A 21,922-nucleotide genomic window follows, 5' to 3' on the forward strand; every position below is an offset into this window, starting at 1 on the left:
TATGGACTGCTCTCACAGTGTTTCAGTTACCTGATAGCAAATATTTTAATCCTATGGACTACCTTATGACACATATTGTGGTTGCTCTATGGCCTTGTTTAGTTTCCAAAAAAAATTGCAAAATTTTTCAGATTTCCCGTCACATCGAATCTTTAGACGTATGCATGGAGTATTAAATATAGGCTAAAATAAAAACTAATTGCACAGTTTGGTCAGAATTGACGAGACAAATCTTTTGAGCCTAGTTAGTCTATGATTGGACAATATTTGTCAAATACAAACGAAAGTGCTATAGTGCTCATTTTGTAAAAAAAAATTGGAACTATATCAAAAACCCAAAAATTTTCAAGATTTCTCGTCACATCGAATCTTTAGGCACATGAGTATTAAATATAGACAAAAATAAAAACTAATTACACAATTTGGTCGAAATTGACGAGACGAATCTTTTGAGCCTAGTTAGTCCATGATTGGACAATAATTACCACAAACAAACGAAAGTACTATAGTATCACGAAAATTTTCACTTCACTAACTAAACACGGCCTAAGGCCTTGTTTAGATGTGAAATTTTTTTGAATTTCGGTACTGTAGCACTTTCGTTTGTTTGTGGTAAATATTATCCAATCATAGACTAACTAGGGTCAAAAGATTCGTCTCGTGATTTACAGTCAAACTATGTAATTAGTTTTTGTTTTCGTCTATATTTAATGCTTCATGCATGTTGCAAGATTTGATGTGACATGAAATCTTAAAAACTTTTTGGTTTTCGGAGTGAACTAAACAAGGTCTAACAAAGGCCTGCCAGCTTGCCTCACCGTGTTAGGCCTTGTTTAGTTGCTACAAAAATTTGTAAAATTTTTTAGATTTCTCGTCATATCGAATCTTGCGGTACATGCATGAAGCATTAAATATAGATAAAAATAACTAATTATACAATTTACCTGTAATTTACGAGACGAATCTTTTAAATTTAGTTAGTCTATAATTGAATAATATTTATCAAATACAAACTAAAGTGCTACAGTGTCTATTTGCTAATTTTTTAAAACTAGGCCTTGTTTAGTTCACCCCAAAAACCAAAAACTTTTCAAGATTCTCCGTCACATCGAATCTTGCGGCACATGCATGAAACATTAAATATATATGAAAACAAAAACTAATTGCACAATTTACCTGTAAATCGTGAGACAGATCTTTTAAGCCTAGTTACTCCATGTTTGGACAATATTTGTCAAATAAAAACAAAAGTGCTATAGTGTCAAAATCCAAAAACCTTTTAGATCTAAACAAGGCCCAAGAGCAACTCCAGCAGGGTCCCTACTCTAGACCCCATATTTAGTTGGACAACTATATTTCTTCTCCAGACCCCATTCTCGTTGGCCTAATAGGACAACCTCCATTCTCCATCGCGTGTCCTAGCCCCAGTGCGGGCTCCCTCTCTCTCTTTCTTTGCATGTGCATGACACCCTACGGTAACCGACTTGATGCTCTAATTGTGTCCATATCCAAAAGAAGAAGAGGAGGAAGAAAAAGACAATGACGAGTGGGTTTCTTTTGTCATTCTCTTTGGAATAGATTTTGGGAGTGCTGTTGTTGAAGTTAAAAAAAGAATTGAACCCAAAAAGTAAAGGGAGCACCTAGATCAAAAGAAGTAGGGGTTTGGTTCCCGTCAGCCCCTACTACCCACGACTCGCAAGTTCGCAGCTCGCTCTTCGTCTCGCTCGCCGCCGCTCGCGTTTCCTGACTTCCGTGGCTGTTGCTTTGCTCGCCGGTGAGCCGTGAGATGGTTGCCGCTCGCTCGCTCGGCTCGGCCCAGCCACGCGAATGGGCACCAGCACCAGAGACCTCAGTTGCATGCCATATCCTGAGTCCTGACCTTGGCGCTTGGCGGTCTCCAGGTCCAGCTAAGCGCGGCTCCGTGGACGCTAGATCTGCCGGGATGGCGGGCTCTGGCCTGACACGGCGAGCCGGCGACGCCCCGCCACTGCGAGTCTGCGAGTGTTCCGTCTGTCCGTCCGACATCCTCTAGGTTCCAGCACTCCATTGCGACTCCTCCGGCCGCCGGCTTCCCACTGCATCTGGCCATCTCCAGTAAGTACTGTAGAGACTGGTAGAGATTTGCTGTGAAATTTATGTTGCCGTGTACATTTGCAGATGCTTGAAATGGTGATTTTGATTTGTGTTTTTGTGATTTTTTTTTGAAAGAAAGGTATCCGCCGCTTTATATATAGAGCATATAGCGTAACGATACATGAACCGAGCAGCGTGTTGGCGCGCCCGTCAAGAGCAAAACGAAAAGCCTTAAGGCCAGCTTACAAATCTTTGCTAGACAAACTATCACCACACACTCCAGCGGAACGATGATTAGCTCAGGCAAATGCAGAGAGTCACAACGCTGGAGGTGACCAAAGCCTGAACATTGGATTGAACCCACTATGATGTATCTTGCCTCCACTTGATCTGTGGCATCGCATTGGCCCTGCTTACCAGCTGTTGGATCACCACCTCCAATTTCTCCTTGATTTCCAGCTTGAACTTCGCCAACCATCTTCTGAGCATCCTTCCAAGACTTACTATCACCGGCTTCATTCCCAACCAAATAGTTCCCTGAAAACACAAGTCATTCCGTAATTTCCAAATTGTACATAGGACAGGGACAGCAGAGGAAACAACATTCATAACTGAATGTCTCTTATTAGCAATCCACAGGTTAGCCACGGATTCAAAATCTTTTCCAATATTCCATTCTAAAATGACACTTACAATCATCCACAGATTAGATGAAACACAACAATCAAAAAACAGATGCCAAATAGTTTCCTGTTCTGAATAGAAGCAAGTTTTACCATTCACTTCTCTCCTTTTGGCAAGTTTATCTGTAGTAAACAGTTTATGAATGGAGCATACATCTGGTGTGTCTTTTTTATTTGGCTTGTTTTTTTGTTTCTGAACTGTTTTGTGAATTTGTGATTCAGCTTATGAACATTTGTCTGGTGTCTTTCTTTTGGGTTTTTTTTGGTGTGAACTGTTTACCAAATTTTTACTGAACCTTTTACCAAATTTATATCGAATTATACTATATATTGGATAATAAACTTCTAGTTAGGCATACCCTAAATTTTAAATCCTGGGTCGATGGAAGGTACAGAGTCACCACTATCATTATTTGCTTTGAGATAATAATGATAGAGCCTAGTGCTAGAAGATGGAATGTGTAGTATCACCACGACACCACTACCATTACTCATGATGCAATAATTATAGTAGTAACTCATTTTGTATCAACACTATATAATGAGAAGGAAAGCCAGAGGCTTAGTACGGCGAAAAATATTTAGTTTCACTTGCTCCACCTAGTGCATGGTGAGCCGGAATGCTGGGTTCGGCTCCATGGCGCCGTCATTGCCGTCACCCCACAGCATCATGTCTGTCCTTGGCATCAACGCAATAAGACCCCAAACCGCACATCGGCAGTCCAGATGTCGTCCTACTGTAGCCATCATTTTTGTATACGAAAGAAGAATTATATTATATTATAGCTGGGTATACATCACGTTATAAGCACTCTAGAATACACTTTGTACCGACGCTGTGAATAGCTCCAAATCTCAAATCCAAACCTAACAGTATAGGTGAACACTTGGTAAAAGGCTTGAGAACATATTCCAACGAACAACGACCAATATTCTTGCAGGCAGAGTTAAGAAACTTCTTTTTCTTTCTGCCACCGAAGAATGAAGAAGACTGATATGAAACTTATTCTACCTAGTCTTTCACCGTGACCAGATCTAACTACAACAAAACGGAGAAGAGATCAGAGAAAATTATTCCATGGCGGTGACATCATCTCTGCCTTGATGTCACCGTTCAAAGAAAAGTCTCCATGTCATCATGCCAGGAAGTTGTTAATGTCGTAATTGTTGCCCTCGTTTTCAACAGAGGCACCATGGAGAAAACAAATGCACCCTACCTCCTCCTCATCTCCTGAGGGAGGAGGAGGAGGAGGAGGAGATAACTCCCCAATACCAAGAAACTTGGCATGGAGAGACTCTAACCCTAAGGTCTCAATCTACTAGAAAAACTTATTAAAAAAATGATGGATCCTCTGGCGAGATGCTGGAGGAGGAAGCGAGGGGGATCAGCGATGATGGATGCAAGGGCGGCGACGCTAGGGCGAGTCGCAAGGTTGCAACCGTCATTGGGGACGTGTTTGAAGACGATTGCAGCCTCGCGACTCCGCCTAGTGTTGCCGTCATCAGGGGACGCACGAAAGACTATCCACGATGACCCGCCGCAGTAGTTCTTCGGGAGGACGGACGCAGTACTCGCCAATTGTGGAATTGGTCATGGGCGTCAGTGCTTCAGTAGTTTATCTGTATTGTGCCATTGCTGAGCGTGTAGTATAGGTGTTCAGGCTTGTCTAAGGAGACGATCGTTTCGCCGTTGCCGCCATTGGTGTATGCCTGCTGCTAGGCGCTATCTGGGTCGTCGTTGACGATCTAGAGGTCCACGTAGAGGATAACGTCGCTGTCCGCTTGGACTCCTAGGCCGAACCGCTCTAGGGTGCATTATGTCCACAAGTTGGACACGAGCTTCCTGTACGACTGTCCTAGTCCCACCAGGAGCGTCTCTTGGTTGCGCAAAGCTCTGCCACAGCACGGTGCCACCGTCCGCGAGGAGCTGGAGGTCGCCGGAGTTGAGGAACGGGAAGACGGGTGTGCGCTTGCCGCTAGAGTTGACGGGCGGCGTCCACAACATGTTGTCGCTGCCGTTGGTGCTAAACTATCCATGAGTGCGAGTTGCCTGCCCTCCATGTTGTTGAATGCTAAGAGCGCACCGTGCCGTGTTGAGCGGCTTCACTGGTGGGAGTTAGTTTGTGAATGTTGTGGCGTAGCTTTTTGCAGTCTTGGTTTTCTCAAATTGGCAACGGTTTTAGGGACACTATTCTACTTTACATACAACGTTGGAGCATGTCTCTTGGGTGCGTAAAGCTCCACCATAGCACGGTGTCGCTGTCTGCGAGGAGCCGGAGGATGCCAGAGTTGAGGAGCACGAGCACATAGGCAGCATCTGCGGCACGTTGTTGCTTCTCTTGGCACGGCATCGCCCACGAGCGCGAGCTGCCCGGCCGCCATGATGCTGTGGCGAGCGGCGTTGCTTTGCGAATGCTGTGGCATAGCGTTGCTGCACTAGTGGCACCCGGTAGTGGCAAGCCTTCCATGGTCCACATGGACGGTTTAGGGCTACTATTCTACTGGAGTGCACGACAACTAATCCGGATACGATAGATGTCTCCAAGCAAGAACCAACCACTAATTCGACCTGTTTCAGGGATACCAATGAAATAGAATCGACAATGGTTTTAGGGATCCTATAATTTAGTCAAAGCAATAATTTTTGTGTATCCCTTCCCTTGACACATGCACCTTTCTATATATATAACTCGGTCAAGCGGTAACCTCGCTGCAGAACAGGAGTAGCCGAGAAGACGAAAGCGGCTATGGCGGCTCACAATCGCAGTCGAAGCCCCGAGTCAACTCGCCGTCGTGCTCATCTTCATCGCTCTCTCAAGCCATCCAAGCCCAACCAACACCATCCTCGTGAACGTTGTCGACAAACCGCAGGCCACCCGTTGCCAGGATGCAATTTCGCTATGGTGTGGCCGACAGGGCTTGCGACGCGGGCGATCCTGACCGGCTTCGACGCCGGCCTCTCGGCGCGTGGCCTCGCAGATGACTTGGAGCATGTGGCAGGCACGGTCTGGCGCTGCCGGGTCAAGACTTCCATCACGCCGCCTAAGTCCTACCCGGACTTCCATCTACCTGCCATCCTTGCTGCCGCGGTGCTCCACCCGGACGGGCCGTCGCGGCACGGTCGCGTGGCCCCTCACGCCTTCGTCCACTTCGAGCAGCTCAAGGCTGCGAACCACGCCGGTGACTTCTTCAAGATGCGAATCTCTGCGCAGAACACCTACCTACTACATGGCCGAGCGGCCTGCCCGCGAGACGGTGGCACCGACATGAGGCGCCCGATGCTCTTCCCGGACTCGTGTGTCGAGTTTGGCGACATCGTGCCGCCCGACACCTTCTTCGTCGCCTGGCGCGGGACCGACCACTCCGCCTCGGCAGTTGACTTCATCGTCGACCCGTCCGTCGGTTGCTGCCGGCTGCTGTTCTCTCGCGACACTGCCTTCACGTTCCCCGACCTCTGCCGTCGCCCCACAGTGGTGCTGTGCTGTGACATCAAGCTCGAGTTCTCCGTCAGCAATGTCGCTGAGGTCCTGGTGTTCGAGGCTGATGACTCGCTGATCCTACGGCTCTCGGCCGCGCCCCTCGTGTACTACCGCACGGCAGGCGACGACGTCCAAGATCGCGTGCCCTTCCACCTGATCGACACTGACGACGACCCGTGGATACGAACCACCGATGTCACCCCAAGTGGTGCAATCGGCCGGTGCTCGGCGTATCGGGTCTCCTTCGGAGCAATGTTCTGGCCAACTATGAGGACCGCACTGAAGTACATGGAGAGGCAGGGGGTGCCTGTTGACGTTCGAGATAGCCGTTGGCTGGGGTTCACCGTGCTTGAGGAGCCGGACTTCGGGCGGCCAATGCAGCACGTGTTCTTCTCCCTGCGGCAAGATGAAGACCTGTGGTTTCCGGAGCTGTACTTGGTTAATGTGCTGATCCACAATAGGATAGTCAATCTGCACCAGCTGACGTCTGAGTTCTTCAGTTTGCTGAGGAGAGCACATGAAGATGTCAATGTTGCTGCGTTGACAGAATTGTTTGGTGCAAAGCTTCAAGTTTGTAGTAATCCATGCTCGAGGTTGAAGAACGCGCAGGATAGGGCGACCAAGAATCTCAATCTTCTCTTTCATGGCAGCAGCAGAAAGCTTGGTGATTTCAATGCTGAGGTGCGAAGGCTGATCATCACTCCCACCAGGACATACTGTATGCCACCTCAACTGGAGCGCTCTAACCGCGTTACCCGGCATTATCATCAATTGTCAGATCGCTTCTTGAGAGTTGCTTTTGTGGATGAGGGTATGCTGCCACTGAACGCTAATGCATTGAGCCTCCAAGTGGTGCCTCTTGTTAAGGACTTGATGTCCAGCCCTACCCAACAGATGACAACAGTTTACAGGCGTGTCCAAACAATCTTGACAGAGGGATTCACCATGTGCGGCAGGAAATACTCGTTCCTTGCATTTTCAACGAGCCAGCTGAAGCAAAAGTCAGCTTGGTTCTTTGCTGAGGATGGAACAACAACTGTCGCAAGCATGAAGGAGTGGATGGGGCAGTTCCCGATTAGGAATCCTGCAAAGCACGCTGCTCGAATGGGGCTGTGCTTCACATCTTCGTATGCAACGGTGACAATGCAGCCTTGTGAGGTCGATGAGTATCTTGAGGATGTCATTCATAATGGATACAATTTCTCTGATGGAATTGGGATGATCACGCAGGACCTCGCGTTGGAAGTTGCCAAGAGGTTACAACTAACAGATATCTACGCCCCATCCACATACCAGATTAGATATGCAGGGTTCAAGGGTGTTGTAGCTGTCTCGACGGGACAAAATGATGGGATGCGGATGTCTCTTAGGCCAAGCATGAGGAAGTTTGAGTCTGCACACTCTGTGTTAGAAGTGCTGTCCTGGACAAAGTTTCAGCCATCTTTCTTGAACCGCCAGATTATAACATTGCTGACCAGCTTGGGTGTCCCGGATGCTGTTTTTTGGCAAATGCAGGAAGCGATGCTAGGTAATCTCAAAAGGATTTTATCAGACAACAATGTGGCGTATGAGGTCGTGACAAACTCATGTCCTGAGCATGGAAGTACTGCAGGACTGATGCTGAGTGCTGGCTTTGCTCCTGCAACTGAGCCACACCTGAGGGCAATGCTATTGGCCATCTGCGCCTCACAGATGCAGGGTCTTTTGGATAAAACAAGGATTTTTGTGCCAAAGGGAAGGTGGTTGATGGGCTGTCTTGATGAACTTGGGATCCTTGAGCAAGGACAATGTTTTATCCAGGTCTCAACACCATCACTCAACAACTGTTACGTGAACCGTGGTTCGATATTTCCATCGGAATACAAAAATAATGCAGAGATTATTGTTGGTACAGTTGTAATGGCGAAGAACCCATGCCTTCATCCAGGGGATGTTCGTATCCTTGAAGCGGTGGATGTCCCTGAACTGCATCACCTTGTTGATTGCTTGGTCTTCCCCCAAAAAGGGGAGAGACCACACGCCAATGAAGCTTCTGGTAGCGATCTTGATGGCGACATCTATTTTGTGACGTGGGATGAAAATCTTGTACCTCCTGGGAGACAGAGCGGCACCCCTATGGACTACTTCCCGGCTAAAACGAAACAACTACCACGTGAAGTACATCAATCTGTGAGTACATCTATCCCTTTCTTCATTTTATTCAGTTGAGATGTCCTATGATGATAGACAAACAATATATAACCATGGTGATAATACTTTTAGTGACAAAAATATTGGTACAACACAAAAAAGATTTCTTTTATGAATAAATATAAATTCTATATTCACTTTGTATAGGTTAGATAAAATTCTAAAAGCTAAGAGTCAGCAAGCATAATGTCCTGAGTAGGTCTTTGGATTGAAAATGAATTGATGCTTGGAGACAAATTAGTACTAATGAATGCTAATACACATTATGCTTGGTATGCTGGTAGTCTGGTACTGTGGTATAGTGGTATAATTTAAACAGCTGCAATAAAGGTCAACTACATTAAATCAGCATCCCTTTTACCCTTTTTTTTACGAATGCAACTCTACTGCAATGAAGTTCAGCTACAATAAATCAGCATCCATTTTGCGTTGTTTGACCAATGCAACTGATGTCAGCTGCTGCCAAGTTCCCTTTTTAATCTTGTTTATTTATTGAAATGAAACATAAATACACCTTTAGCTTACATACATATATGGTACCTAACTGATCAGCCACATATATATATGACTAACATAGAAAATTGTGACTTGCATCTCCTATCACCTTATCACATGATTTCTACATATTGCTTCTTCCTTTGGTTTGTACACAAATACTTGTTGCCATAATACATCTCGTTAATGAATATTGTGCTCTTGTAATAGGATATCATTGATTTCTACTTGGAGAGCATGGTAAACGACAACCTTGGTCGAATATGCAATGCTCATGTTGTTCATGCTGATCGGAGCGATGATGGAGCAATGGATCCGAAGTGCATTCAGTTGGCCAAACTTGCAGCTATTGCTGTGGACTCCGCAAAGACTGGGGAAATTGTGAGAATGCCACCATCCCTTTCACCAAAAGAATATCCTGACTTCATGGGAAAGGGGGATGCCATCTCCTACAAATCAAAAAAGATCCTTGGAAGGCTCTATCGATCAATTCTAAGGGAAAATGGCGATGATTTTGTGTCACAAGGTACATGCATTTCAAATGAGACTCCATATGACATTGATCTAGAAGTTCCTGGTGCCTTAAGTTTTCTTGAGGATGCTTGGCAATGTAAGTGCCTGTACGAAGCACAACTAAATACCCTGCTCAGTCAATATGGTCTGCGTAGTGAGGCTGAGCTTGTGACAGGGGAGATATGGCCACTAGTCGGATATAACAAGTATCAATATCAATTAAAAGAGAGGATCAACTATGCATATTCCAAACTCCACCAAGAGTTCCGAAGTATCTTTGAAAGCATTGATATCTCCTATTGTGACAACAAAAACCTAGCATATGAGATGAAGGCATCTGCATGGTACCAAGTAACGTATCACCCCGAATTCATCCGATTAAGGGAGCCTGATGATGAGAAAACACCTGCAAGACTTAGTTTTGCATGGATTGCAGTTGATTACTTGGCACAAATAAAGAAGAAGTGTCATGGAGAAATGAAAGTTGAAGAGGGAAGGTCAGCCTACATTTTCTAAGTGGATCTGGCAAGCAACAGTGCATTGACTTGATGCATCCTATATATTTAAAGCAAGACCACTACCATTTTGCTTTTCAGAATGTATAATTTATCTACTGTATATGACCTTATTAGAAAGAGCTCTATATCACGTAGTGATGTTTTGTTTCATATTCCACCTCAAGTGACTGAACAAACTTTAGGGGTTGTTGAATTTGTACCGAATTGCTTAATCTGTTCAGCATTTCACTTCCGATGGGGGAAGTTTATCTTAAACAGTTTGCCTCTAATGACTTGGTTTTTTGGTAGATTCATTTGATTTGTCATAGATCTTGTCAATCACCATAATCCTGTAGATTCCGCATCATTTGCGGAGAAACGTGTGAACGTTATTTCAAGTTTTTGTTCTGTAGAGTTTACGAGGTTATAATAATGGGCGACAGGCTTATCTGTTAGTGCACATGGAGTTGGTACGTTTGCTGAATTTTGCGTAGGACCCCTACAAGAATAGTTTAGATTCCACTTTTCACAAGTTCATATGATGCATTGTTAATTAATTTGTTAGTTCCACTTGCATTATCTTTGAGAGTGGCTGCAGTTGCTTGGCTATAGATACATATACATTAAGCAGTTTGAGTGCATTGGGCGGTTATGCCAATTTGTTGGTAAATAATATAAAAGTTTTTTTGGTAGTGACCAATTTTGTTGATGTTTCTGATGAATTTATTATGCTGCATTGTCGGTTAGTTCGCTGGTTCCTTTTCAGTTATCTCTTTGTGGCTGTAGTTTCTTGGCTATTTCTGATTGCATTTTCATGGCTATACCAGTTCGTTGGTAAAGATCAATTAAAGTTTTTTAGATATAGTGACTAAATTGATGTTTCTGGTAAACCTATGTGACTGAATCTCATTGCACGTCCATGCAATACATTGATCCATAAGCACCACTGCCTTGGTGAATGGTAATTTGTTCTTTTGCATCTGGGCATATGTTGCTCTTCTGAAGAAATTTTGTATGATCCTTGTACAAAGAGGTACAGTACAGCTGATTGTAAGTTGGACTTGGTTACAAGTTATAATTGCACTACTTCTTTGTATATCTCCAAGGATGGTTAAAAAAAAAACTCTTCTGAAATTTCCTCGGCGATCAGATCAGTCTTGCCTACGTCAGCCTGAAGCACGCCAAGGCGCTCCAAAATTCTTCGGCCTCACATTCATCTGCCATGTCCCAAGCACCATCAATCTCACAACATTCCGACATCCGTTGAAGCTCCAATAGTCCAATGTACCACCACCGTCACCAACGCTGCCATGCCGCCTCCGGCGGCAATGGTAGTAGAACGCCGCGCAGACGCAGCACGCGGGGATCTTGGCCGCGAGAACCGCCGGCGCGCCGTCACCGCAGAACCACGCCGGCACCTGTTCGATAGCCGCGGCCGCTAAACCAACGGCGACGCTGCGCGCCCTGCGCCCAGCGACGAGCGCCTCGGCTCTGTGCACCGCCGCGCGGCCCGCGTACCCCACCCACCGGCTCGACGCGCGCTGCTGCTGCTGCTGCTGCTGCTGCTGGGTGGTCGTCGTCGTGCGGCGCGGAGAGATTGGAGACCGCGAGAGCCTCGCGGCAGCACGCCAGCGGCCAGCGCCAGCACCAGCAGCGCGACGGTCACCGTGGAGCGCTTGGTTTCGAAGCCCCCCATGGTGTTCTTGACGGACGACCGCAACGGGTCTTGGTGGCGGCACCGTGGACAGGACAGGCCTAGTTTGTTGGCCAGGCACAAATCCCAACGCGCTTGTAGCAACTTGGTCGATCGAACAAACAGCGGCCCAGTTGGCATGCATGGCACAGGATCAGGCGAGCGACCCCTGTGGCACACAGGTTGCCGGGTTCATCTTCGACTGCATCGCCCGAAAAGGCGGCGGGCGCCACTGCCCGTTGTGGCAAACATCGGACTCCACTGATTGGCGCCATGCATGATCGACGGCGATCCAGTTCCAGTCTGCCGCTGTACGCCCATCCTGTGGCGAAGGCAGAATGCAGCAGGGATCAGAGGGACTGTCCTCTCCACGAAGTTCAAACAGCATCGGGTCCGACCACCGTCTGGCGGCGGAGAGCTGCTGTTGGCAACGACAGCAAACTCCAAGTCTTGGCTGCTTGCTACCTTTGGCTGCCCGCCCCGGCCCCCCTTCGCTAGACGACGGTGGCAAAAGGCGCTCATTGCCGTTGCCTGAGCCCTGAACCCTGCCCAGCATCCACTCCACTGTCGCGCAAAGCAGTCGAAACAGGTGCTTTACGACCGGCAGACCGGAGAATTTAGTGGCCGGCGGCGGAGGGGCTCTGACCGTCTCACGTTCTCTCTCTCTCTCACGCGCTCACCCTCTCTCTTGCAGATACGATACGACTCAAAGTAACAACCAGAGGGTCCGGCAACTCCTCGGCCGCCACCGCGCCTTCCAGCATCTGCGCTGCTAATATGCACGTTAAATGATCGTCATTGTTTGAGATGATGATAGAGCCTAGTGCTAGAAGATGGAATGTGTAGTGTCACCACTACCATTACTATTCATGATGTAATAATAATTACAGTAGTAGTAGTAACTCATTTTGTATCAACACTATATAATGAGGATGCATAGTCCGCCGGAACGCCGGGTTCGGCTCCATGGCGTCGTCGTTGCCGTCAGTCACCCCTACAGCATCGTGTCTGTCCATGGTGTCGACGTCGTCCTGCTGCAGCCGTCGTTGGGCCACAGCTAGCACGGTGCCGCCGTCCCCGCGCGAGGAGCTGGAGGGTCGCCAGAGTCGAGGAGCTCGAGCACACGGGCGGGCGGCGTCCACAGCACGTTGTTGCTCTGCTCCCGTCGGCGCGGCGTCGTCGCCCACCAGCGCAAGCTGCCCGTCCCCGGTCGCCGTGATGCCGTGACGAGCGGCGTCGCTGGCGGGAGTCAGGTTTGTGAACGCCGTGGCGATCGAGCTGCCCGGCAGCGCGCGGCGAGCCCTCCACGGTCCACATGGCCGTTTCAGGGCTACTATTCTACTGGAGTGCAACGGAATAATAGGATCCGCAACTAATCCGGATACGATAGATACCACTAATAATTCGATCCGTTTCAGCCTTTCAGGGATATACCATAACAATGAAATAGAATCGGCAACGGTTTCAGTTTCAGGGAAACGTATCTACGCAGCAGGAAACGTATCCCTTGATAGTACATTACATGCACCTACTGTATAATTTAGTCAAAGCCATAATTTTGCATGCAGGTGTATATATCCCTTGATGATACATGCATCTATATATATAACTCGGTCAAGCTGCCAATAAATCTCGCTGCAGAACAGGAGTAGTCAAGAGGAGACGAAAGCGGCGATGGCGGCGCACAGCCGCCGCAGTCGCAGTCGCAGCCCCGAGTCGGCTCGCCGTCGTGCTCATCTTCACCGCTCTCTCAAGCCATCCAAGCCTACCCAACACCACCTTCACGAAAGCCGCCGCCTGCAAACCGCAGACCGCCCGCCGCTGGGACGCAACAACTTCGCCGCCGTGGCGTGGCCGACGGAGCCGGCGACGCGGGTGGTCCTGACCGGCTTCGACGCCGGCCTCTCGGCGCGTGGCCTCGCCGACGACCTAGAGCATTTGGCCGGCACGGTCTGGCGGTGCCGGGTCAAGACTTCCGTCACGCCGCCCGAGTCCTACCCGGATTTCCAGCTTCCCGTCCACCCTGCCGACGACGACGACGCAGCGGTGTTCCACCACCAGGACGAGCCGTCGCGGCACGGTGTCGTGGCCCCTCACGCCTTCGTCCACTTCGAGCACCCCAACGCCGCTGACCGCGCCGGCCACTTCTTCAGGAAGCGCGTCCCCGCGCAGAGCAGCTACCTACTACATGGCCGGGCGGCCCGCCCGCCGCGGGACGGCGGCACTGACGACACCAGGGGGCGGCCGATGCTGTTCCCGGACTCGCACGTCGAGGTCGGCGACGTCGTGGCGCCCGGCACCTTCCTCGTCGCCTGGCGCGGGACCGACGACGACTCCGCCTCCGCCTCGGCACTCGACTTCGTCGTCGACCCGTCCGCCGGTTGCTGCCGGCTGCTGTTCGCCCGCGACACTGCGTTCACGTTCCCCGATTTCCACCGCCGCCCGGCCGTGCTGCTGTGCTGCGACGTCAAGGTCGAGTTCTCCGTCGCCGACGTCGCCGAGGTCCTGGCGTTCGAGGCAGATGACTCGCTGCTCCTGCGGCTCTCCGCCGCGCCCCTCGTGTACTACAGAACGGCGGGCGATGATGTCCATGACCGCGTGCCATTCCACCAGATCGACGTTGACGACGACCCGTGGATACGGACCACCGACGTCACCCCAAGCGGCGCGATCGGCCGGTGCTCGGCGTATCGGGTCTCCTTCGCGGCGAGGTTCTGGCCAACGATGAGGGCTGCGCTGGAGTACATGAAGAAGCAGGGGGTGCCCGTCGACGTCTGTGACAGCCGGTGCCGGGGGGTCACCGTGCTTGAGGAGCCGGACTTCGGGAGGCCAATGCTGGACGTCTTCTTCTCCCTGCGGCACGACGAAGGCCTGCGGTTTCCGGAGTTGTACTTGGTTAATGTGCTGATCCACAACGGGATAGTCAATCCACACCAGCTGACGTCCGAGTTCTTCAGTTTGCTGAGGAGGGCACAGGAAGATGTGAATGTGGCTGCGTTGACAGAATTGTTCGGCACAAAGCTTCATCAAGTTTGTAATGATCCATGCTCAAGGTTGAAGAACGCACAGGTTAGGGCTGCCAAGAATCTCAATCTTCTCTCAAACAGTAGCAGCAGAAAGTTTGGTGATTACAATGTTTTTGAGGTGCGGAGACTGATCATAACTCCAACAAGAGCATACTGTATGCCACCTCAAGTGGAGCGCTCTAACCGCGTTACCCGGCATTATCGTCAAGTGTCAGATCGCTTCTTGAGGGTTACTTTTGTTGATGAGGGTATGCTGCCGCTGAACTCTCATGCATTGAGCCTCCATGTGGTGCCTTTTGTTAAGGACTCGATGTCCAGCTCGTCCCAACAGATGACAACAGTTTACAGGCGTGTCCAAACAATCTTGACAGAGGGATTCACCATGTGCGGCAGGAAATACTCGTTCCTTGCATTCTCAACGAGCCAGCTGAAGCAAAAGTCAGCTTGGTTCTTTGCTGAGGATGGAACAACAACTGTCGCAAGCATGAAGGAGTGGATGGGGCAGTTCCCGATTAGGAATCCCGCGAAGCACGCTGCTCGAATGGGGCTGTGCTTCACATCTTCGTATGCAACGGTGACAATGCAGCCTTGTGAGGTCAATGAGTATCTTGAGGATGTCATTCATAATGGATACAATTTCTCTGATGGAATTGGGATAATCACGCAGGACCTCGCGTTGGAAGTTGCCAAGAGGTTACCACTAACAGATATCTACGCCCCATCCGCGTACCAGATTAGATATGCAGGGTTCAAGGGTGTTGTAGCTGTCTCGCCAAGACATAATGATGGGATGCGGATGATGTCTCTTAGGCCAAGCATGAGGAAGTTTGAGTCTGTACACCCTGTGATAGAAGTGGTGTCGTGGACAAAGTTTCAGCCAGCTTTCTTGAACCGCCAGATTATAACATTGCTGACCAGCTTGGGTGTCCCAGATGATGTTTTTTGGCAAATGCAGGAAGCAATGCTAGGTAATCTCAAAAGGATTTTGTCAAACACCGATGTGGCGTACAAGATTGTGACAAGTTCCTGTCCTGAGCATGGAAGTACCGCAGGGCTGATGCTGACTGCTGGCTTTGCTCCTGCAACTGAGCCACACCTGAGAGCAATGCTATTGGCTATCTGTGCCTCACAGATGAAGGGTCTTTTGGACAAAACGTGGATTTTTGTGCCCAAGGGAAGGTGGTTGATGGGCTGTCTTGATGAACTTGGGATCCTTGAGCAAGGACAGTGTTTTATCCGGGTCTCAACACCATCACTCAACAACCATTACATGAATCGTGGTTCAATATCTCCGTCGGAATACAAAAATAATGCAGAGATTATTGTTGGTACAGTTGTAATGGCGAAGAACCCATGCCTTCATCCAGGGGATGTCCGTATCCTTGAAGCGGTGGATGTGCCTGAACTGCATCACCTTGTTGATTGCTTGGTCTTCCCAAAGAAAGGGGAGAGGCCACACTCCAATGAAGCTTCTGGGAGTGATCTTGATGGCGACGTCTACTTTGTGACGTGGGATGAAAATCTTGTACCTCCCGGGAGAAAGAGTTGCACGCCTATGGACTACTCCCCATCTAAATCAAAACAACTACCACGGGAAGTACATCAACAAGTAAGTACAACTATCCCTTTGTTCAGTTTATTATTAAGTTGACACGTCATATATATATAAGGAACCATCTAGTTAGACCCATCTTAGGATGCAGAAGTGAAGAAATAGTGTATCTAAAATGGTCTTTTTTGCCTTATTCTTTCCTGTCTTCACATACTTGAATGCACACTAATAAATGCAATATGCTTACCACCCCCATCCAGAACTATGATTAATGGGAAATATGATCATTGTACATCTAACCTTAATTCTAGCGTCGAAATCTAGATGGATTTATATCCTTTAGGGTTTAAGAACATTGTATTAGATGGTTCAAAACAAAAACTAGAGGGACAATCTATAATATTTATTATTTTAGATGGTGATAGACAAACAATATAATCATGGTGATATTATTTTCAAATTTAAATATTTGTGCAGAATGTTTAAATTAAAATTTTTAGTGAAAACAATATTTGTACAACACCAAAAGGTTCCTTAGCAATTTTTAAAAATAAATATAAGTGGTATATTCACTTTGTATAGTTAGGTTAGAGAAAATTCTAAAAGCAAGTCAGCAAGCATAATGTCCCAAGCAGGTCTTTGAATTGAAAATGAACTGATGCTCATACACATAATGCTTGGTATGCTGGTAGTCTGGTACTATGTGGTATAGTGGTATAATTGTAACAGCTGCAATGAACTTCAGCTACAACAAATCAGCATATTTTTTACTTCAATCAATGCAACTCCGCTGCAATGAAGTTCAGCTACAATAAACCAGCATCGATTATGCAACTCCTGTCAGCTGCTGCTAAGTTCCTTTTTTTAAATATTGCTTCATAAATAAAATATAAATACACCTCTAGTGCAACTCCTGTTACCAGCTGGCTGCTGCTATGTTCATTTTTTAATCTTGTTTATTAAAATGAAACATAAATGCACACCTTTAGCTTACATACATAGTACCTAACGGATCAGTCACATAGAAAAACTGTGACTTGCACCTCCAGTCACCTCATCATCTGGTTTCTACATATTGCTTCTTCCTTTGGTTTGTATACAAAAAAAAAAAAACTTATTGCCATACATCTCGTTAATGAATATTGTGCTCTTGTACAGGATACCATTGATTTCTACTTGGAGAGCATGGTAAATGACAACCTTGGTCGAATATGCAATGCTCATGTCGCTCATGCTGATCGGAGTGATGATGGAGCAATGGATACGAAGTGTGTTGAGTTGGCTGAACTTGCAGCTATTGCTGTGGACTCCGCAAAGACTGGAGAAATTGTAAAAATGCCACCATCCCTTTCACCAAAAGAATATCCTGACTTCATGGGAAAGGAAGATGCCATCTCCTACAAATCAAAAAAGATCCTTGGAAGGCTCTATCGATCAATTCTAATGGAAAATAGTGGTGATTTGCTGTCACAAGTCACATGCATTTCAAATGAGAATCAATACGACACTGATCTAGAAGTTCCTGGTGCCTTGAGTTTTCTTGAGGATGCTTGGAAATGCAAGTGCTTGTACGAAGCACAGCTAAATACCCTGCTCAATCAATTTGGTGTGCACAGTGAGGCTGAGCTTGTGACAGGGGAGATATGGTCACTTGTTGGATATAACAAGAAGTATCAATATCAATTAAAAGAGAGGCTGAACTATGCATATTCCAAACTCCACCAAGAGTTCCGAAGTATCTTTGAAAGCATTGATGTCTCCTATGGTGACAGCAAAAACCTAGCATATGAGATGAAGGCATCCGCATGGTACCAAGTAACGTATCACCCTGAATTTATCCGATTAAGGGAGCTTGATGATGAGAAAACACCCGCAAGACTTAGTTTTGCATGGATTCCAGTTGATTACTTGGCACAAATAAAGAAAAAAGTGTCATGGAGAAATGAAAGTTGAAGAGGGAAGGTCAGCCTACATTTTGCTTTTCATCTAGCAAGCAACAATGCAATGGCTTTAAAGCAAGACCACTACCATTTTGCTTTTCAGAAATTACGATTGATCTATTGTACATAACCCTATTAGAAAGAGAGCTCTATATCTGGTAGTATGTTTCGTTTGATATTCAACCTCAAGTGATCGATCAAACTTAAGGGAAGAGCCTAGGATTCCATCTAGATACTACATGAGAGTGTTCCAACTATCATGCTAAAGACAATATTTCCTCTCGAACATCTAGGAATAGAGCTCACTAGAGTAGAAGGATCTTCAATTTGGATCGAGCTTTGTTGGAGATGGAAGAGGACTTGCCGAAGTGGGAAGAAGTTCTTAGCTTGGTCCACACTAGCACTGGTAGGATGAAAAAAAACATCGAAGATAGACTAAACCTTCATTATCAAGATGGACAGGAGCAAGATCGACAAATTTTTAGATGTGGCCCAAATCACGTGTGCTTAGGTAAGATCTGTAATATATACCAAAATAATTTTGAAAAAAAATTGAAACCTAAGAAAGCAAAAGAATTGTACATTAGTGCTCTTTTAACAAAATACGCAAGAAATATTTAAGATGCCATTTTGAGAAATGATGACACAGTTGGAGGAGAGATCAAGCCCCAAAGCCCTTATGATTGGAGCACCCAAGAAAAACACATAGGGTGGGGTCTTGGAGAAAGTTTTTGAGGTGCCATGAAGGATAGGTTTGGACGGTCTATGCCACTGCGGACACGAATGATTTCCGAAAGTTTGATGGTAGCCATATTAAAGAGACAAGACAGCACGACGTAGTCCATTCGGTGCCAAGATAAAATGCCAAAACAACGCACATCAGAGAGGGCATGGTTGATGAGTGTTTAGCACTAGAGAGTAAGCAGAACAAGGTCGCCCCACTAGTGGTAGTGGAAAGACAGGGGTCGAGAACCACCAAGCAGATGTCCTAGAAAGCCGACATGAAGATTGGCGATGGAGGTAGCTTCAATTCGTACTACATGCGGGCATTCAACTGGCCGATCACTAGTGGGGCAAGTTAGGGCGATGCGATCACAAAAGGCAGCGACTCCCCTTTTTAGAGCGGTAATGTTAGCACACTCGGCGTTAAAGAGTGGCGAGGGTCACACTGACACAAGCTTGGGCGTCAGCATCCACACACACGTGGCAGTCATAGTGGCATCTTCTTGGTCGGCCTTCTCCTTGTCCATCTGTGCAACAGCTGCGTTAGGAGAAGGTTCAACAACCATGGGAGGAGTAGCGATAGGGAGTGAGTGAGCAAGTATAAGCGCGGGATTGTGAGGATCTCTTGATGCCATATTAGATCATAAACAGGCTCAAGTATTTCATTGATAAAATAACATGGAGATTACAAAGATACAAGAGGCTATTCTAGTAATTAAGAGGGGGAGGATCCCCATCAACAGATGGCAAGCATTAAATAGAACTAGACATGTCAACTAAAAGTATATGTCAATATACTTAAGAGACTATGTACCCACAATTGAATCACCTCCTCCTGATATGAGAGCTCTAGTTTTCAGATATGCTAGTGAAGGCAATGCATGACACAACGCTACAAGAAGAGTCACAACCAATTATCAAGTCATAGACTAAGCTCTGAAACTTATATGATCAGACGTAGCCAGTAAACCCAATTTGTTACGGATATTAAAAGGACCAAAAAATAGAATAGAATTGTAAACAATTGCAATGTACACCAAACATACTTTGTATGGCCAACGCAAAAGCTTTGTGTTTCAGGGGCTCTTTTAGAGGATTCTTCGGGAATAATGTGACCTTTAAAATTAATGCCAACATAATAAGATTATAAGTCCAAGTTTATCCATTGATGCAGCTTCCAATCAGTGCAAAGAACAGAAGACATACTCATATTTTGAAGTCCCTGCCACCAGTAGCAATGAACCATCCATCTCGCGAAAACTTCTGCAATCCCAATCAAATGGTAAAGCATGGTTATACAAGACATGAAAGGTGAAACAAATAAAACTGAAGTGTAGCAGAATTTGTTGGTTTGTCAATACATTACAATTTCACTACGAAATAAATATAGGAGGTACAAATACATGGCACATGTAATATAAAATTTTAAAACGTGTTCATACCATGTTGGTGATGATACTACAATATTGACCAAGAATTGACATAGGTTTATTATCAACTGAAACCTGCTCTGCACCATCTTCCCGCAAAATGATAAACCAAACATTTCAAACAACAAATTTATCTGCACAAGTTACATACAGGTCATCGTACCCTCTTCTCCAAAGTTATGCAATTGAAAACACTGCAACAAATTCTTAATGTGTGAAATTTGATGTACATAACTATATAATGAAATTCTATAACAGAATTAACATAAAAAATGATGAACAGGGCTTTTTAGTTAAATAATAATATCAATTGCAAAAATGCAATTATTGCAATGGAACATATTTCAAGACTACTGATACAACAAACTTGAAGACCCACTGTGCTAATTATGCTATCGGCAATGAGATTTGAGAAAAGAAGAGAAGCATGGCACTTACATAGTCCGGATGCAACGCCAGGAGTCAGTCTTCCAAACCTTCACAAGTTTGTCGTCACCAGCAGATGCAAACAAAGCTCCACTCACAATGAAGCAAAGAGCTCTTATAGTGTCTGAATGAGAACCGCCGCCACAACCATTTGACAGAGCAGCCCTGGAGGAACAGAGTAAATATTTGCTTGCACATTCCACCAAGTGAAATGTAAAGAAAGGCGCTCCACTTCTCACTGGAACATGTGAATTCAGGATTCAGCGAAATAAAACTAAGCGCCTAGAACCTGGCAATTCCATTAGTAACAATTTACACAACCAGATTTACAAAAGTGCATTGTTTTCTTAAAGAAAATTTCACATTCCTCCCCACAAGAAACTAAGTTATATGAGAATACAACCTAACGATAATAAGATTTATTCAGTTCAAAACCGCACTACCACCTCCTCCATCAAAATTATCGTGTAATCAAACACGAGCACTTTATGCATAACAGGTCCATGTTTAATTAGGAAGCAGCCATAAAAGTGAAGAGGGCCTTCCAATTTCCAAACCTGAGATCGAACAGGAGCCCGGACCCGATGGCGATGGCGATGGCCACGGCGACGGAGTTGCCGTGTGGGTGGGCGGCGATGAGCACCGCCGCGATCTCCGCCGCGCCGCTCACCTCGGGCTCTTCGACCGCTATGTCCATTTAAGCGTACGCACAGACTGCACCACATTGGAAGGCGGAAGGCTGTCCCGTAGCAGACGCATGGGCACGGGATGGCGCCTCCGCCTGCGCCTCCATATTCTCCTCCGCGAATGCCGGGCGGTGGGACGTCGTGTCAGACGGGCGGCGCGGCGGCGTGGCGAACTAGATGGGGATGGGCTGAGGGCCGGGCGCGGCGCAGGGCAGCGGGACGGCAGCATATGGCGGAGCGGGGCAGAGCATTTACGGGGTAGGGTGATCGCGACGCTGAAAGTTGACGACTCGTTTTTCAGGCGAGCAGAGATGTAAGTCAACCAATCTAAAATTTAACTAGATTTATAAAATAATATCGATGTTTATCTCTAAATAGATTTATTGTAAAAATATATATATTGTGATTAATCTAATGATTTGTATCAAATATCATAAGCATTATTACTTCTGTGTACATATTTAGTCAAAATAAAATTGTTTGACTCCTTGATTATTTCGAGACAGAGGGAGTATA

General features: G+C 46.6%; 2 protein-coding genes and 1 pseudogene across 9 annotated transcripts; 2 read left to right on the forward strand and 1 right to left on the reverse strand.

Moving 5' to 3' along the window:
* On the forward strand, window positions 1,640–10,206 carry LOC8058444 (probable RNA-dependent RNA polymerase SHL2). Of its 2 annotated transcripts, XM_021449235.1 has the most exons (3): window positions 1,640–1,774; window positions 1,902–8,404; window positions 9,131–10,206. In XM_021449235.1, the coding sequence occupies exons 2-3, from the start codon at window positions 5,504–5,506 to the stop codon at window positions 9,947–9,949; spliced, it is 3,720 nt and encodes a 1,239-aa protein (XP_021304910.1). In that variant the 5' UTR covers window positions 1,640–1,774; window positions 1,902–5,503; the 3' UTR covers window positions 9,950–10,206. The 2 variants fall into 2 exon arrangements, with proteins under 2 accessions (XP_021304910.1, XP_002437386.1); XM_002437341.2 differs by having other exon boundaries at window positions 1,663–8,404.
* LOC8058446 lies at window positions 2,522–21,897 on the reverse strand. 7 transcript variants are annotated; one of them, XM_021449240.1, is made up of 5 exons: window positions 21,278–21,897; window positions 20,733–20,885; window positions 20,071–20,127; window positions 19,911–19,980; window positions 2,522–2,610 (listed from the first exon to the last, which is right to left on the reverse strand). In XM_021449240.1, exons 1-4 carry the CDS (start codon window positions 21,415–21,417, stop codon window positions 19,953–19,955), a joined length of 378 nt encoding a protein of 125 aa, XP_021304915.1. In that variant the 5' UTR covers window positions 21,418–21,897; the 3' UTR covers window positions 2,522–2,610; window positions 19,911–19,952. The 7 variants fall into 7 exon arrangements, 6 of the variants coding, with proteins under 6 accessions (XP_021304915.1, XP_021304912.1, XP_021304917.1 ...); XM_021449237.1 differs by lacking the exon at window positions 2,522–2,610 and adding an exon at window positions 16,119–16,234; XM_021449242.1 differs by lacking the exon at window positions 2,522–2,610 and adding an exon at window positions 17,514–17,598.
* Window positions 13,298–18,297, forward strand: LOC8069356 (annotated as a pseudogene).

Source organism: Sorghum bicolor, chromosome 10 (assembly GCF_000003195.3).
Source record: "Sorghum bicolor cultivar BTx623 chromosome 10, Sorghum_bicolor_NCBIv3, whole genome shotgun sequence".
In the NCBI taxonomy this organism is placed as follows: Eukaryota; Viridiplantae; Streptophyta; class Magnoliopsida; order Poales; family Poaceae; genus Sorghum; species Sorghum bicolor.

Excerpts from the sequence above, each read along its gene's own strand:
- LOC8058446 (XM_021449240.1), bottom strand. The coding sequence starts at position 21,417 with ATGGACATAGCGGTCGAAGAGCCCGAGGTGAGCGGCGCGGCGGAGATC. Across the intron at positions 20,886-21,277 it reads GGGCTCCTGTTCGATCTCAG|GGCTGCTCTGTCAAATGGTT; the intron begins GTTTGGAAATTG and ends CTGTTCCTCCAG. Across the intron at positions 20,128-20,732 it reads TGGCGTTGCATCCGGACTAT|AAGTTTTCGCGAGATGGATG; the intron begins GTAAGTGCCATG and ends TTGGGATTGCAG.
- LOC8058444 (XM_021449235.1), top strand. The coding sequence starts at position 5,504 with ATGGCGGCTCACAATCGCAGTCGAAGCCCCGAGTCAACTCGCCGTCGT. Across the intron at positions 8,405-9,130 it reads CACGTGAAGTACATCAATCT|GATATCATTGATTTCTACTT; the intron begins GTGAGTACATCT and ends CTCTTGTAATAG.